This window comes from Nuphar pumila, chromosome 8, assembly GCF_984573655.1.
Source record: "Nuphar pumila chromosome 8, dmNupPumi1.hap1.1, whole genome shotgun sequence".
Lineage (NCBI taxonomy): Eukaryota > Viridiplantae > Streptophyta > Magnoliopsida > Nymphaeales > Nymphaeaceae > Nuphar > Nuphar pumila.
Window position 1 is genome coordinate 111,441,687 of NC_143256.1, and position 16,887 is coordinate 111,458,573.

The 16,887-nt window shown below is 38.7% G+C and overlaps 2 protein-coding genes across 2 annotated transcripts in view; one reads left to right on the forward strand and one right to left on the reverse strand.

Annotated features, from left to right (window-relative positions):
* Positions 1 to 3,270: 3,270 nt before the first annotated feature.
* Positions 3,271 to 12,033, forward strand: LOC149830224 (protein CfxQ homolog). The gene is made up of 7 exons (XM_090015749.1): positions 3,271 to 3,887; positions 4,167 to 4,277; positions 4,463 to 4,561; positions 8,829 to 8,939; positions 9,036 to 9,339; positions 10,778 to 10,917; positions 11,394 to 12,033. The coding sequence occupies exons 1-7, from the start codon at positions 3,690 to 3,692 to the stop codon at positions 11,928 to 11,930; spliced, it is 1,500 nt and encodes a 499-aa protein (XP_089871875.1). The 5' UTR covers positions 3,271 to 3,689; the 3' UTR covers positions 11,931 to 12,033.
* Positions 12,034 to 13,006: 973 nt separating this feature from the next.
* The window catches only part of LOC149830225 (beta-adaptin-like protein A), a 28,984-nt gene continuing 25,103 nt past the window's right edge, over positions 13,007 to 16,887 (reverse strand). The window contains 4 exon segments of the mRNA XM_090015750.1: positions 13,007 to 13,908; positions 14,797 to 15,225; positions 16,033 to 16,209; positions 16,301 to 16,411. Of these exon segments, the coding sequence (XP_089871876.1) occupies positions 13,606 to 13,908; positions 14,797 to 15,225; positions 16,033 to 16,209; positions 16,301 to 16,411 (1,020 nt within the window). The 3' untranslated portion in view covers positions 13,007 to 13,605.

Consider the following 16,887-nt stretch of genomic DNA (forward strand, 5'->3'; position numbering starts at 1 on the left):
TACTTGTCGTTTCTTTCTAATATATGTTTCACTTGAGAATATAGGCCGATTCACCTGAATAGTTTGGCCAAATGATTCAGAGCGAGCCTGTACTGATACTGACAGCATTGCTTTGACCTGATCCCCGTCTCCAATTTCTTACCTGACTGTTTCCAGCAAACGTTTGCATGCAGCTGACTTGATTGAATGTGGTACAGCTACATGGCTTTTGGTTGCTTCCTGGAAACTTTTCCGCTCATCTGGCAAACGCTTGTTAACAGCCTGTCCGAACCTCAGTTGCTATCGGCAAAGGTTAGCGAGAAGCAACCGAAGCTACAAACAAAATTGTGAATACCGCCTGGTTTGCATGAGATTGGTATCTAGAAATCAGAATTGTGAATACCACGTGGTTTGCATGATTACAAAATTGTGAATACCGCCTGGTTTAAACAGAAATGTTTCCCACTTCTGTGTTCGGGGTCCCAAAAAGCATCACGTATAGAAGCACATGGGGCTCGTATTCTCGTGTATGTTGACATCACTCAGCATTGGAGTCTGATTTGGTTGCAAAGACTTAAGTACCCTTTCTTGCTATTATTACCATAAAACGATGGTTTGAGAAAATAACAAAAATGTCCTTCATTCGAAAAAGAAAAACAAACAGTTCAAAAAAATGATAAACATGTCTTTCATTCAGAAAGTCAAGGATGATGTTGACTCTTCAAAGTCTACACAGCGAAACGAACCTTAGCCGACGATCCGATAGTGATCCGGCGAAATGATGGTGAGTCGACGATCCGATGGTGAGCCGGCGATCCGATGGTAATCCAGCCAAATGAACCTGAGCCATCAAAAATGTCTGTTTGAATTTTTCATCGTCATTTTCTTCTTCTTTCTTCTCTGTAAAACACTGTAAAACTCTCTCTCTCTCTCTCTCTCTCTCTCTCTCTCTCTCTCTCTCTCTAGAGAAGAAATCAAGGGAGGCAAAGAGTTCCCCCTAGAGAAGGCCATGAACATCAACCCTCTCACTCTCTCTCCCTTTTCTTTCTACTTTTGTACACATCCAGCAGACGATCCTACATTGCTCCATCAAACATCGACTGACTTGCACACTGACTGTAGCATCGTTCAACTTGATTCGTTGTGGAGTCTGATTCAAAGTTTTTGCCCTTACAGGAGGGGGGTTTGGGGCTCCTCCCAGCGTGGGTTTGTTCAACTTGATTCGTTGTGGAGCCTGATTTAGAGTTTTTGCTCTTACTGGTTTTTAGTTAAAATGGGGAATGAAATGACAATAGAAATCGCTGAAAATTTACAAGAATAAACTAGACTCAATAACAAAGACACCACTTTTTATGGATTTGAAATATGACCTCCGGTTAGAGAGATATGACCCTGACAAGTTGGTCTTAATTCGGGTAGCGATTTACAGCGATTTGCTTACTAAATAACACTATGAATCGCTATAGTGATTTACGGAAGACACTACAAATCGCTAAAGTGAGATCCAAAAATACTACAAATCGTTGTGGGACTCGTTGGAGACCCCAAAACACTATAAATCGCTATAGTGATTTGCGAAAGACACTACAAATCGCAGTTGAAAGGCCGGATAACACTATAAATCGTTGTGGGGCTCGTTGAAGACCCAAAAATACTACAAATCGTTGTAGGAAAGCCCAACAATACTACAAATCATTGTTGAAAGGCCGGATAACACTATAAATCGTTGTGAGGCTCGTTGGAGACTCAAAAATACTATAAATCATTGTAGGAAGGCTCGACGATACTACAACTCGTTGTTGGAAGACCGGACAACACTATAAATCGATGTGGGGCTCGTTGGAGACCCGAAAACACTAAAAATCACTGTAGGGGAGTCATTAAAAAAATCGTGGGAAAAAACAGAAAAAGAAAAATAGAAAAATTGTGGGAAGGGATGTTACGAAAACCTCGAGCAAGAAACAATTGAAGGAAACATGAGCCCCACGATTAAACAAAACGCTTTATTGTTCTTTTTTCGATAGTTAAAAGAGGGAAAGAAAATAAAAAAATTATACAAGGCCCCCAAAAAAATTTGGTCTGGGGGCGCTGCCCCCCGAGCCCTCCGCCCGCTAACCGCGCAGCGAGACCCGCACCGAGGGGGGGAGCCCCTGGATCCCCCTCCTGTAAAGGCAAAAACTCTAAATCAGACTCCACAACGAATCAAGTTGAACGATGCTACCCACGCTGGGAGGAGCTCCCAAACCCCCCTCCTGTAAGGGCGAAAACTCTGAATCAGGCTCCACAACGAATCAAGTTGAACGATGCTATCCACGATGGGAGGAGCCCCCAAACCCTCCTCCTATAAATGCAAAAACTCTGAATCAAGCTCCACAACGAATCAAGTTGAATGATGCTACTCACGCTGGGAGAAGCCCTCAGACCCCCCTTCTGTAAGGGTAAAAACTCTGAATCAGGCTCCACAACTCTTCAAGTTGAATGATGCTACCCACGCTGGGAGGAGCCCCCAGACCCCTCTCCTGTAAGGGTAAAAACTTTGAATCAGGATTCACAACTAATTTAGTTGAATGATGCTACCCACGCTGGGAGGAACCCCCAAATCCTCCTCCTGTAAGGGTAAAAACTCTGAATCAGGCTTCACAACAGTCAATGTGTAGGTCAGTCGGTGCTTGATGGAGCAATATAGGATCTTCTGCTGGATGTGCACAGAAGCAGAAAGAGAAAGGAGAGAGAGAGTGAGAGGGTTGATGTTCATGGCCTCCTTCAGGAGAGATTTTTTTCTCGGATAATCCTGCAGTGCATAGACTGGGTCTTAAATAATCATCTTCGGGGCAATTAAGTCTTTACAATCACTCATTCTCTAGAATTGTTATTTTTTTTTTGCACCAAAAGAGGAGAGGGTACTTAAGTCTTTGCAATTGCATCAAACTCCAATGCTAATTATTGCTGACAAACATGGGGATACGAGATGCACAGGCTTAAATACGTGGTGCTTTTTGAGACCCTCAAGCATGAGATGCCCTGTTGGGGGGGGACATGTAACCTGCTTCGTTCTAGTGGGGTCCAGTAGCAGAAAATAACGATGCAACAAACTAAAAATTGTATTATGAATAACACCTGGTTGCATGAGATTGGTATCCAGAAATCAGAATCTCGTAATTGTTGGGTGACTTTTTGTTTGTTTGTTTGTTTTTCTTCTTGATGCACCTTCCTTTTTATTTCATTATTTTTATTAAAATAATTGGTGTTTTTTTTCCTTATTAGTGGGACCATGTTTGTCGGCGCCGTCATCGTCGAGGACCACAGGTTCACAGCAAAAGGTGGGCTTCTCACTGTATTTTGTAATCGTTTACAACGAGATACGGAAATGGGAACGTGGTCGTGAAAAGGGGAGAGAAGACAACACAGCTGCACAAACAAAACCGCACATGCTTGCCCGCGCTTGCGCCTTCGTCCATAATTTCCTTTTGATTAGCTAATTTAGTGCAGCAAACAACTAAATTAAGGCTAGCCGGTGGTGGTGGTGGAGACTCTCTCTCTCTCTCTCTCTCTCTCTCTCTCTCTCTCTCTCTCTCTCTCTCTCTCTCTCTCTCTCTCAGAGGCCACCTGAATCGGGGGCGCCTCAGTCTCTTTGGGAGGAAGGGGGTGTTGAGTCGGCTTCCTCTTCTTCTTCTTCTTCCTTCGCCTCACTGGCTCTGAAACTAAAGGCAATGGCGGAGAATGGGCACGCTTCTGGAGACTATCATCATCGATCGAAAGGAGGAAACAGAAGGTTGTCGCCGTCGTCGGTGGCTTCCGGTGCGTCGGCAGGAGGGACCGTTCACTCGTACGCTCAGGCCGGAGACCTACAAAACTTGCGCTCCCTGCTGCTGCAGGCCCCTAACCTTATCAACGCCCCAAACGTCGTTGTAATTCATCCTGTTTCCCTTTTTCGCATTTCCCATGATGAAATCCCGCGCATTGTTGTTCCTCTGCCCATCCTTTTCTCTGGATGTTGGTTTCTCGTGCTTTCTTTACTGCTTTGATTGAGGAAGTTTCTAATGCCTTCCTGCGATCGACCTACCCATCACCATCAATCTCATCGGTTGGTCGTATTCGATTGACGAATCTGGCGGATTCATCTTCCTCTTTTCTGCTTTCGTTTTGCGCTGTCTGGCACATTTTCATGTTCACATTCTTCGTCGCAGATCTCGCAGACACCGCTTCATGCTGCTGCCTCTTGCAACAGGCTGGAGGTTGTGAGGTATCTACTTGATGTCAAGGGACCTGAAAAGGCAGATCTGGAAGCTCAAAATATGGTACGTGTCGGCTTCGAACTAAATCCCTGATGTTAGAGGTTCATTGTTGTGCTTGGAAGGATCTAGAATTTTTCTCCTTACCTTTAAAGTCTGACAAAATCATCCATTTCTGCAATTACCGGGAAGCTCTGCTCTGTTAGATTTGGCCAAATAATTGTGAAAAACAAACTTTTTTTATTTTGCAGTATGGAGAAACCCCTTTACATGTCGCAGCGAAGAATGGCTGCGCTGACGTGGTTCGGTTGCTTCTTGATCATGGTGGTTGTCTGGAAGTCAAGGCAAAAGTAATCTCTCCTATAATAGTTCTTTGGATTTCTTGTGATTTTTACTAACTTCATGCATAGTGTTTTTCTCTGTTTAAGCTATCTATGTCTCTATCAAGCACCTTTTGATTCATGCTTCTGAAAGCGTGTGTTGTGACGAGTCTTGGGGTAGAACTCTTGGATCAGAATGCTCAGTATTACGCTAGAGCAATTCTGGAAGCATGTGTTGACCAGTTCCAGCTGAATCAAATATTTTAGATGTTTCAAAGGCATATCTTGTCAATGATTGATTGGTGTGCATAATTGTTATTGTGTTGTGTCCAGCCAGAAACTTTTATTGAGGCGGGGTGCAAACATAAACAAGAAATTTATAGTGTCAAGATAGGAGAGACAAAGCATGAATAAGAAATATACAAAATTGAATATTAAATTATTATATAAAAAATACAAACAATATTTGTTCCATGTCAACAAAATAGAAACAAAAGAAAAAGCAAAAAATAATTGTTTCTTAATATTTCATATTTCAACTCAATTAGCTAAGAAAAAGAACCCGACTTTCTTTAATATCCTGAAAATTTTCTATAATTGAATCTGTACTAAATTTAGCTGCAATTTCTCTTTCAATGTATAACATCGAAGCATCGGTGAGAAACTCATTTTCAATTTTGTTTTGTAGCCTAGTTTTGATAATATCCATAGCTGAAAATGCTCAAGAGTAAGAACTATAACTATCCGAAAAATAAGTTGATAGATTCTTGATTTGTTGGTGCTAACCAACCATTGGCACAAAATCAGAAATATTTGATAATTTCTGAAATTCTGAATCTTGAACTACATTACTCTGATAATGGTGAAGTTCTTATTTCAATTGTTCTTTTTCAAAATTCGTAAAATCTTGTGGATAAAACTCTTTTATCTGCTGACAGATATCATCAGTTTTAAAAGAGTCGTGTGCAGCTCAAGGATCAAGAGCCGAGCTGAGAAACAACAACTTCACTTAATGCTCACTGAACCGTAGATTTAATTCTTGCAATTGAAAAGCTATTGCGGCACAAAAAATATTCACTCAATAATGATGCTCGATTGTAAAATCGGCATGTTGACGGCGAGCACCTCGTCGATCAATATAATTAGCATTCATATCCGGGACATCTATGTTGTATTCCTTGCAAAATAACTTCAACGTGGTAATTAATTTATCATATTTATAATCTCGAAATTGCTGGATACCTGTTATAGTAGATGAAACAAGATGCATGACATTTAAAATGTCCTTAGATTTGGCTTGCAATTCTTGACATAAGTGATCAATAATTTTCTTTCATGAGATGCAAGATGAATAAAAATTCAAACGATGTCATGGTATGATAAATTAAGTATGCTTTAGCTCGTTGGGAAGAAGTGGTTCCATCATCAATGATTTCAAAAATAACTTCACAAATTGGACTGGACAATTTAATCAAGGCAGAAACTGATCTTAAGTGAGAACTCCAACGAGTATTTTCAGGCCGTTGTAAAGTACCAATTTGATTAAGCCCTCTCCCAGTTTCAATCTCATTACTTTCAATCAAAAAAGTACTTAAAGAAGCTTTAGCAACTCTCAACTATTCATAACGATTGGATGAAGTACAAACAAAATTGACAATAGACATCAATTTAATAAAAAATTGATGAACGAGAATAACCTCTTTCGGTGCTGCTACTAACGGCAATTGCAAACGATGTGCAAAACAATGAACATAGTAGGCATATGGACATTCTTTTGAAATCAATACTTGCAACTCATTCAATCTTCCTCATGTTACTTGCACCGTCATATCCTTACCCTCGAATGTTTTGTATATCTAGATTATGATGAGATAGTACAAAATATATCCCATTTTTTAAGGTTAATGTCGTAGTATCAGAAACATGAACAAGCCCAAAAAACTGCTCTCACACAAAGCCATCTTTGTCGACAAACCTTAAAACCATAGCCATTTGCTCCTTCATTGACTCATCTCGAGCTTCATTCAACTAGTATGCAAAACTTTGCATCACCAATTTATTCATGAATTGCCTTCTTCACTTTGGTTGAAAAGATATGCAAAATTTCTTTTTGTGTCTTTGGGGATGTGTAAGAAGCATTTTTTGGAGTGTTAGCGATCACTTCGGCAACCTTTTCATTTTATGAAGCGACCAAATCCAATATTTCAAGAAAATTTCCTCGATTTGTTGAGTCTCCACTTTCATCCGACCTCTAAAAGCAACACCTTGAAATGCAAGTAGTTGAACAACATCAATTGAGGCTTTCAACTGCAGTCGATTGTTTAAAATTTGTTCAGAAGTGAAATGGTCAAACACCTTCTGTAAGTGTTGAGAATCTTGAGATTGATTTATTAAATCCTGACAAGACTTCTCGACAATTCTGTGAAGTGAATTAGGGTCTTGCCCTATATGATGTTTTATTAATATCCTTGCTCATAAACCCCTGAGACTGAACAACCTTCAAAAAGGTCAACACACCACATGTCGTACTAAAGAACCAAGCTTGAACAGAGGCAAGCTGACCTCTTAACAATAGCTCTTGACAATCTATATGTAGTAACCTAGATATGCACAAGGAACACATTGCTATAAATCCTGTTGAAAGCATTTGATATATCCAACTATATCTAAGGTGACAATAGCAGCCATGTTCTCTAATCCATGCTACCATAGGAAATGGAGAAATGTCACCCTCCCTCCCTCCTCTCACATATGCATGTATGCACATACGTATGTGTTTTCAGGAAATAGGCACCTGACACACACACCATACCAAGATGGGTGCAATTCCCTTTTAGGAGCATCCATGTTACATACATTAAGGGGTAAACTGACAGTTCAAAATTTGATTAGAATAATTTTGTAAGTCTAATTTTTGAGCTTTTTAATGGACAGTGGCAACAAAAAGGAAAAAATGAAACAGTGTACCTAGAGTCCTAGACCTATTAACTAAAAGTTTAAACGCCAAAGAGTACAAGAAATTGATGGCTAAATGCAATAATTTTGCACACTTTCTTACTTCAACATTGTTACAATTGCTTAGAAGGAATAAATAAAGTTTCATAACTTCTAGCATCCATAGTCAGTCATTAGAGGCATCATAAATGCTTTCCAAAAAACCTCAAATGTGAATCTCATAAGCTAGATGTTTCAGCTTTCAAGCCCATTTGGCTAAAAGGCAATCAGGTAATGTATCTATCAATTTGCAGCTTCTATCTCACCAAAATGCTCATTAAGAAAGAAAAAAAGCAATTTTAGTCATCAAAGAAAATTTGTTCATAGCAATTCCATATAGATGAAGGAACAAAAAATTAAAAGGAAAGAGATTAACAAATAAATTACCCACAAATGTAGCTCACACACTCTAGCGCACATTCATAAAGGGAAACCCACAAACACAGGAACACCCAAAGAGTGAACCTGCTCTATCCAAGTGCATTCAAAGTGGAGCATTTCAAAGAATTACAACTATGATCAAATAGGTATTTTTGGCTTTACTCCAATATCAAGATCTTGCAACACTCAAAACTCAAAAGTTTATTTGCATTTTTCTGTCAGATTAAGTGAATAACCTTCTCCTTGATAGTGTGTTTAAATCCTATTCTCTAAAGGTATACAACACTCTTAAACCAATTAATTGGACCATACATTTTCATCAATGTTAAATGAACAGTGTAGATCAGAAAGTGTGTCTAATCTGGTTTTTGACATGCAACTTAACATGTAATGAACATGTACGCATAGCACCTTAATCGAAATTTAAATAATTCAGATAAGCAATGACTTTAATTCAAGAGAAAGGCTCTGAAAGTACCTGGCAACTGAGATAAATGTACTGAATATTTCCTTAATTAAATCATTGCATTTGAGATCCAACATGACAACACGACCTATATTTTGCAAGAGTCTCCAAAATAGCAACTCTTCTCCCAAAGGATGGAGGTTCTGGTGGACCATGCCATAATCCTCATTTTTTCACAAATGCAAACTACCACCAGAAGCTTGACATCTCCATCCTGTTGCTTTATAAATTCTGCATTTACCCATGATTGTAATTTGTATGGAACCCAACAATGATTTTGGGGGGGCAGTCCTAATGTAGGTCCGTCTGGCTGTGTCGCTGCTACTCCTGCTACTTTTTGTTGTTGTCATTAATAAGGATTGAAATGTTAGCATCCATAGACCTGTTTGCTTTGTAAATCCTTCAATACTATCAACTTTTCTGAGGTTGGACTTCCTAACTATGTGACTCTGACAGAACGGAATGACTCCCCTGCACCTGGCTGTTTGGCACTCTCTTCAAGCAAAAGATTCTGCAACCGTGGAAGCATTGCTTGAGTACAATGCAGATTGCTATGCTGTTGATCATGTATGATTGATTTCTATTGCCTTCAAGATAGAAATATTGTATACTCTTTTTATCTGAGCATTGTCAGAGATAATGATAGAAATAGTGGTTTGACAGGAAGGAAAGACTCCTTTAGATCACCTCTCACAATTCTCAGGTACAGAGAAGGTAAAACAATTTATTAGATCGCATATGGAAGAGCAGCATAAAAAAAAGGCTATTGAAGCATGTAAGGAAGCAAATGCCAAAATGGCAGAATTGGAAGCTGAATTATCAACTCTGGTTGGACTACATGACCTCAAGCTACAGTTGCGGAAATGGGCCAAAGGAATGCTTCTAGATGAGAAGAGGAGAGCTCTTGGGCTTAAAGTAGCTCCAAGGAGACTCCCTCATATGGCCTTTCTTGGCAACCCAGGAACAGGTACCGCTTCTTGTCAGCATCCTGGTTACCTTTTTGTATTCTGCAAATGGTGTGTTTCTTCCATTTCTTTGTCCTGACTTCACAGCATTTTAGTTGATAGGAATTCAGATAATGAGAGGTGTGATTTTTTAATCACTCTATTCAGTTTTTGTTTTGTTTTTTTCATTATTTTATCATAAGAAATCAATGGGAAGTTTATTTTTTCTGGATGCATCAATGAATATTTACTTTATGACTTCTATCTTGTATGATTTCCAACTTGTTCGGATGATTCTCTTTCCCATATTAGAGTAAACGGAGTTTCTGGTTTTCTTATGGGAAAAGGTTGTGCTCTCTTTTCTTGGTAGTGAACAGATCTGCTACGGTGCATACTTTTTTAGTGTGCCATTATATAGGTCCATAAGCCCTTCACATTTTTTGATGTGTTCCAGACAATTGTATGTGGATAATGCCATGCTATGCATTGTCATTTGCTATATTTTTCTTGTATTTTTGTACTTTGTAAGGATATTTTTGTGAATAAAAAAAATATAAAGAATGTGTGGCTACTGAAACAGACACTCAAATCACACAGTAGTGGTTTTAGAGCCACAGTATGCCAACATGTTACTATCATACTTCATTTTCAGAGAATCTCACATGCATCAAGGCATTGATGTAGATTGGTTGTCATCCATTTATTTTTGTCTACTTTCATCATTTGTTTCTTCCAATACGATTTCTCATGTTTCTCTCGTTAATTTCTTTCTTAAGTAATCTTATTTATTTGAACCTTTCAAATGCTTTCACTTGATCTTTTCAAGTTGCTACAATTTCATTATTATTTTTTTGAGAAAAGAGAATGTAATTGAATCATGTTCCATATTTTTTCTTCCTAACCACTTTACCATCAACCCTCAAAGCCTATATTTCCTCCATATTTTCATATATTTAGTTATGCTTTATTTCAGCTTTTTTTTTTTAACGTCAATGTCAACACACAGCCGCTCTCCTCTTTTGCTTCAGAATTCTTTCAACCTACCTATTTAGTACCTTATAGCTCAGAATCTCTCTCTCTCTCTCTCTCTCTCTCTCTCTCTCTCTCTCTCTCTCTCTCTCTCTCTCTCTCTCTCTCTCTCTCACACACACACACACACATATGTATGCATGTATATCAAGGTTCTTTAATTTTTTTATTCAGATTGTTCTTTAATTCCCACAGTACCAACATTACTAGATTTTATTTTATGTCCAAGAATTTTGTTTAATTGTCACATCCAGTTAATCAGCAATTTTAAGCTTCAGTTCAAGAAGATTTTCAACGCGCTTGCAGGCAATGATATTATCAAAGTATGTGAGTCAGTATTTTGTGGATCTTGACTGTATGTGAGTCAGTATGATTCTTTTGCTTATGAAGCTTTTGTGTTTGGTAAAATGACATACGCTCTGCATATAACAGGAAAAACAATGGTTGCCCGCATCCTTGGAAAGCTTCTTCATAGGATGGGTATCTTGCCTATTGATCTTGTAACTGAAGTACAACGGACAGATCTTGTTGGTGAATTCGTTGGTCACACAGGACCGAAGACCAGAAGAAAGGTATTCCCCTTGTATAATATCATAGTGAAATGATATAGTAGATACCTTAGGTACCTGTATAGTTTTTACGAATTGTGTAAAAAGCTTCTAGTAATTATGCACTATGATTTGCTTCAAGCCTTCACCTAAAAGATTTCATTAGCAGGACTTAGATTGATGACTACCAGCATGTTATGCATCTGAAATCCCTTCTCAAATTGCCAGGTTTAAACTTTTGTTTGAGAACTATGTTCACGGCAATGACTTGCTATGTGATTGGTTTGCCAACCTCATAATAATGCTGAAACTATGTCTGGGTGAAAGTTGCTGTATCTTTTAATTGTATTAGTATGCTATTGGTCCCAAGTCTCGTTACTAACCCTCTAGAATTCTTTGGTTGTATTCTGACTTTATGGTTTAATAGCCCAAGAATTTTCCAGTTAATGTTCTAGAAAATGTCTTCCAATGAAACTCAGAAGTTTAACAATGTGCTGTAGATTGCTGAGGCAATGGGAGGAATTCTGTTTGTTGATGAAGCCTACAGACTGATTCCTGCTCAGAAATCTGACGACAAGGACTATGGGCTGGAGGCTCTAGAGGAAATTATGTCAGTTATGGACAGTGGGAAAATTGTTGTAATATTTGCAGGTTACAGTGAACCAATGAAGAGGGTGATTTCTGCAAATGAAGGCTTTACCAGAAGAGTGACCAAAATCTTCTTTTTTAGCGACTTCAATCCAAGGGAACTTGCAGAAATTGTTCATCTTAAAATGAATAACCAGGCTGAAGAGAGCTCACTTTATGGTTTCAAGTTGCACCCATCATGTCTTATCGAGAATTTGGCAACTCTGATAGAGAATGAAACCACTGAGAAGCAGCGCAAGGAGATGAATGGAGGAATCGTTGATCCTATGCTTATGAACGCAAGGGAGAACTTGGATCTTAGGCTCGATCTTGGTTGCGTAGATGCTGAGAGTTTGATTACAATCACAATGGATGATCTAAGAGAAGGCCTTCGATTGTTTTTTAAGTGAGGATCCATGTTTATATGTAATTTTGCTTTACAAATTTTCCAGTTTTGTATTCTTTACAATTCAAGATATTCAATCGATCAAAACATCCAATAAAATTCTCAAACCCAGTTCATTTTTTGAGAAAATTAGCATGCATACAAGCAGGATACGGCAATACTGTTTTGGTGCTTTATGTTACACCATGTTTTGAATCTCTCCTGCTACGCATGTGCTTCAAGGAATTTTGTAATTCCAAGATTTCTAGCCATGGTTAAATGCTCCATCACGTCTACCGGTAGGTTTGTTGGGATACCATATCAAGTTGGTCTGAGCTTCTGTGACCCTTTAGTAAATGAATGCATGGGAGCGCAGTTGCAACGGTTCAAGGGGGTTGGGTTGTCTTTCTGTTCCTTGAGGGCTTGTTTGTTTCATTCCCTTTGAAGGGAATGGTCTGTCATTGGAAAAGGGCACAGATTTCTAAATAATCCTGCCAGCTCAGCCTTCTCATGAGAATGCTTTTTCAAGGGGGAAGTAAGATTTGCACATGAAAAGTAGTAGGCAGTAAGAAAAACTGGGGTGGCTTTGGCTAAGATGCTACTTTGCCACCGTAATGATTTGACCTTTTTTTCACTTGTGGGGAAGGAATGAAAACGGGTTAGCTCAGCAAAAGTTACCTGGGCTTGTTAAATGCTTGCTTTTTGAAGTATCTTGAATAGTCGGAGTGATCTGATCGCACTCCGTCTTGCTGGGAAGACCCCAGGAGTTCAAATCACTCCATATTGAGTTGGAACTGCCAATGAACTCCTGGGATCTTCCCAACAAGGTTGCATCTTGTCTTGCTTTTTTATAGTCATGCAGGGGGTAACTTCCGAGGGTTTGAAACTCTCTTTTAGACAACTTTTTTCCATGTAATTAAACAGTCTGTTATTGATAATATCAAGAGCAATTTTTAACTAGTCTACCTGAATGAACCATCATGATAAGGTCAAGTGCAGCTTCTTCCTAAAAATCGAATAACTCAAGCAGTCAATGTAATATGCAAACAGTTAAGCAGTTATGGAAGCAAATGATAAGCCAAGCAATTGGTCATAATTACTACATTCCTTAAAGGATTTAAACAGGATAGTGCTTTATTCAGTTCATGATTGGATTTTGGCTGTCAATTGAGAATAAAAACACTTGCAAGCTAGCAATTGCTTTTGCATCCACATGCAGCACATGTGTGCAGCTTTACATAAGTATGTATACACAGGCATGCATGCATGCATGAACTCCCTTTCTCACGCACACATTACACAAGGAGACAGGATGCAACTGTCAATCAAGGTTCAAGAATTAGAGGCTTGCAAGGCTGTGGACGCAAAAATGCATAAGCATTTCTTGTATAGTTTCATGCGTTTTGGTATTCAGCAAAAGACTCAAATACATTGTACAAGAACTAACCCTGTTCTATGTTACAAAGCTCTTTATTCATTGAGACCTGGCGGCATAAATATACTCCCGCCTCATTCTCCGGTTGCAAACAAACCATAAACTCTATCTAAACTCGGCAAATATGACTGCCCCACGCATTTTAGTAGCAGTGCACAAAGCATGTACTAATCTGCAGCCCAACCACGGAAAATATACCTTTGGTTAACATGCTGGCAACAATTTCCATGAAGCAACAAAAAGTCTAAACCGCAGCAGCAGAGGTCTATGATGAACCAAGCTTGAGCAAAGCCGATTGAAACAGAGATGAAAAAGCCTCAGATGTGCTTTTATCATCAGCTTTGATCTTTATTTGTACCTTTGCTGAGGAAGTGTTTATGAGGCACTCCACAAGATAGAAAGAGGTAGCTGACAACAGGTCATCAGCTTTCTGTGCATAAAAGAAAAACTTGAAGTTTGGAGCTTGACCACCGGAGGCTATACACAATATGCAATGGCTTTGCATGTGCAGGAGGAGGACCTGAGGTGTCGTCAAGGTGGCAGCTCCTTGTGGGGTCAGCAAGAAATCCTGCAAGTACTCTCATGAGCTAAACAAGCAGTAAAACAAATGTGTTTAGAAAGTTGCACCAGTTAGAAGTATAAATGAAATTCTCAAGCAAAAGCTAAAGTTTAAGAAAGCTTCAGGAATTTTTTTGCCTGTCATGCCATGTATGTGATACCAGATAGCGCCTTCGTTGATTAAGATAACAAAACTAACAAAGGTACAAAAAGAAACCAATATGCTTAACTAGGTTACTAACAAACAAATCAGAAAAAAGATTCCTTTCAAATGGAACAATATTACAGACAAATATTACAGGGAAAAGAAGGTACATGTCAGAAAATGCAGGTATTAACAAACTTTCTTTTTTTTGCTAGGCAAGCTAGGAATAACCGTGGGATTAAACTAGAGGCTTGTCAGTTATGATAGTGTGACCTAACCATCTGTCTATCTTAACTGACCCCAAGTATCAACAAATTTTTATTAACACTAAAAAGTCCAGAAAAAAGAACATAGGAGAACAAATTCATCCCCAAAACAGCTGTGAGCGTGTACTATCATAGATTATGCCTGTTAAATGGCACAGATAAGAACAGCTCCATCTCCACTAGCCATTAATAACGTATTTCATCACAAAAGCAGCTACAAGCCTGTTATCATACATTATGTCTACGTTACATCATACATGACATGGAATCATAAGAATACCCTCCTACCCACTAGTCATGGGTGTTTCATATCCAACACTAAGTTCTGTGTACAAGACCGCATACCCAGCCACCCACACAGACAGACACACATTAAAGGAAAGAAACGGCATTCACCGTAAAAATTGACAACACAAGAAATTGAAAGATATCATTTCATCTTGAAATTAAGCATATAGTCAAATTAAGAAATATAGATATGACCTACCATTGACAAAGCAATTGATAGCTGACCCCATTTCTTCTGGAATGTGCCAGGATCAAGAACTGCTTTCGCATTAAGATTCAAAGGCGTTGAAGGAGCAACTGGAGAGCCCAAGCCAATAAGATCATCAATGGGTAAGCTAGAACTAGCAGGTGGCATTGAGGAGCTTCACAATGTTGTATCTGTAGGTATAAGAGAAGCCACGGAAGGTCCATTATAGTCAGGAGCACTATATGCGGAATGGCCATTATTAATGTGACCCTTATTCTCTTCTTTCTCTGATGTGCTTAAAAGAAGATCATTGTCAGTTGCTTCAACTCTCTGTGCCGAAAGTGCGCCACCTGCAGTTTCATCTGTCACTGACAAGGATCCAAGGTCTTCTGAGAACTCAAATGTTCCACGATGCTCCTTATCAGTAAACATATATGAAGGCTGCAAATTCAGTGAATCGTCAATTAGAAAACCATCTTCATGAATATCCTGAAAAATCTTAAAATTCCCAGAAGGCAAAATCCGCAGGTAATTCTTTCAAATGTGAAAGATAATAGATATTACAATGTCTAAAACAAAAGGAGAAATATTTGTTCACATAGGATAACAAAGAATCTCTGGATATTATGGAACACAAAATATTGGAAAATTTAGAGAAAAAAATTAAAGATGAAAGACAAGCTGCCATCTTCCAAAATGCAGCAACAATTTTGAATATGATAAAAAAAAACATTTTCTGGCTTTAGTCTGATTGCAGAAACAGGGAAGTTAGAGACTAGAGAAATTCAAAGTTTTATTCATGGCTTAACCATGTCACTCATATTGGGTGTTGCAATAATTATGCCAAGGCCTAGAGGGCTAGAAGACTTTCAAATAAGTAGTTTGAAAATCTTTGAAATTTCTCAAACTTTTTCAAATGAAAAACAGTGAAAAATGAAACAATGATAAACCTTTTTTAAAATTTACTACAATATTTTTCAGTTTTGTTTTTTAAAAACCATTAAGCATGTAAAATTAAAAACTTGGTGATATTTGGTGGGAGATTCATCATACATGGAACACACAAAAAGTGGTAAAAGAAATAATGATCTACCACACTCAGTTGATAGAACATAATTATTATCCAGAGGAGAAGGTTATGTTCTAACCTTTTCAAAACTAAAATGTAAAAAGTAAAACATTAAAAAAAAGTACTGAAAAGGCTATTGGAGCATGTATAACTAACACTCAAAGTGTTCATAAACCTACCTGTTGGTATATCACAGATAAGCTGTTGAATTCATCAAATATCCGATCTTTGATTTCACTACTTTGGGTATCGGCAAAGACAGACACTGCTTGTTTAGGAGGACTCACTACACGTTCAGCTATTGACACATCATAGTGCAAAAGCCTGTAGTAGAATAAGGCTCTATCATGAACATCCTGAAACAAAAAGACCAAAGTAAAACAAATAATCCTTCAACAATTGAGGTTCACTAGCATTTCAATCCATGAACTACATCTAAAGCCTCACCTGGTGAGAATCAGCTACACCAGCAGCAAATGCAGCTCCTAAAGCCTTCCGTGTCTCAGGTGGCCTTTTCAAGAAACACTTGAGTACTGCAGTAAGCAAATGCAGCTTAACCTGTTTGCCAAGATGAATATACAGTCAGTAAATAGAAGAGCAAAACCTAAAAACCAAAGGCATGAAGATTAAGATCATATTCCATTATGCTTGTATCTAATCTGTACTGCATAACCAAAATAATCATTTGCTAAATGTATTGCAATCGAGCTCATCTCATTCTTAAGGGCCATGAACACCCGAGAGAGCCTGGCTACGTAGTGAGCAAAGGATGCACAAAGCCCAAGCCATAGGAGGGCATTGGCTACATTGGAAACAAACCAAAAGGGGTTGGCGCTTGTGACTGCTGGCAGGCTGGTCTGGCCTAGGGTGCCAATCAATTGGCACCCAAGTGGTGGTGCTAAACCATTTGGTGTCTAGTCCCACAGCTGCAATAAGTCTAATGGTTAACTGGCTGTTTGGCCAGTCCGCTAGTCCTGGCTACACATCAAAAGAGAGATAGAGAGAGGCATTGGAGAAGAAAGTTGACAAAGGGA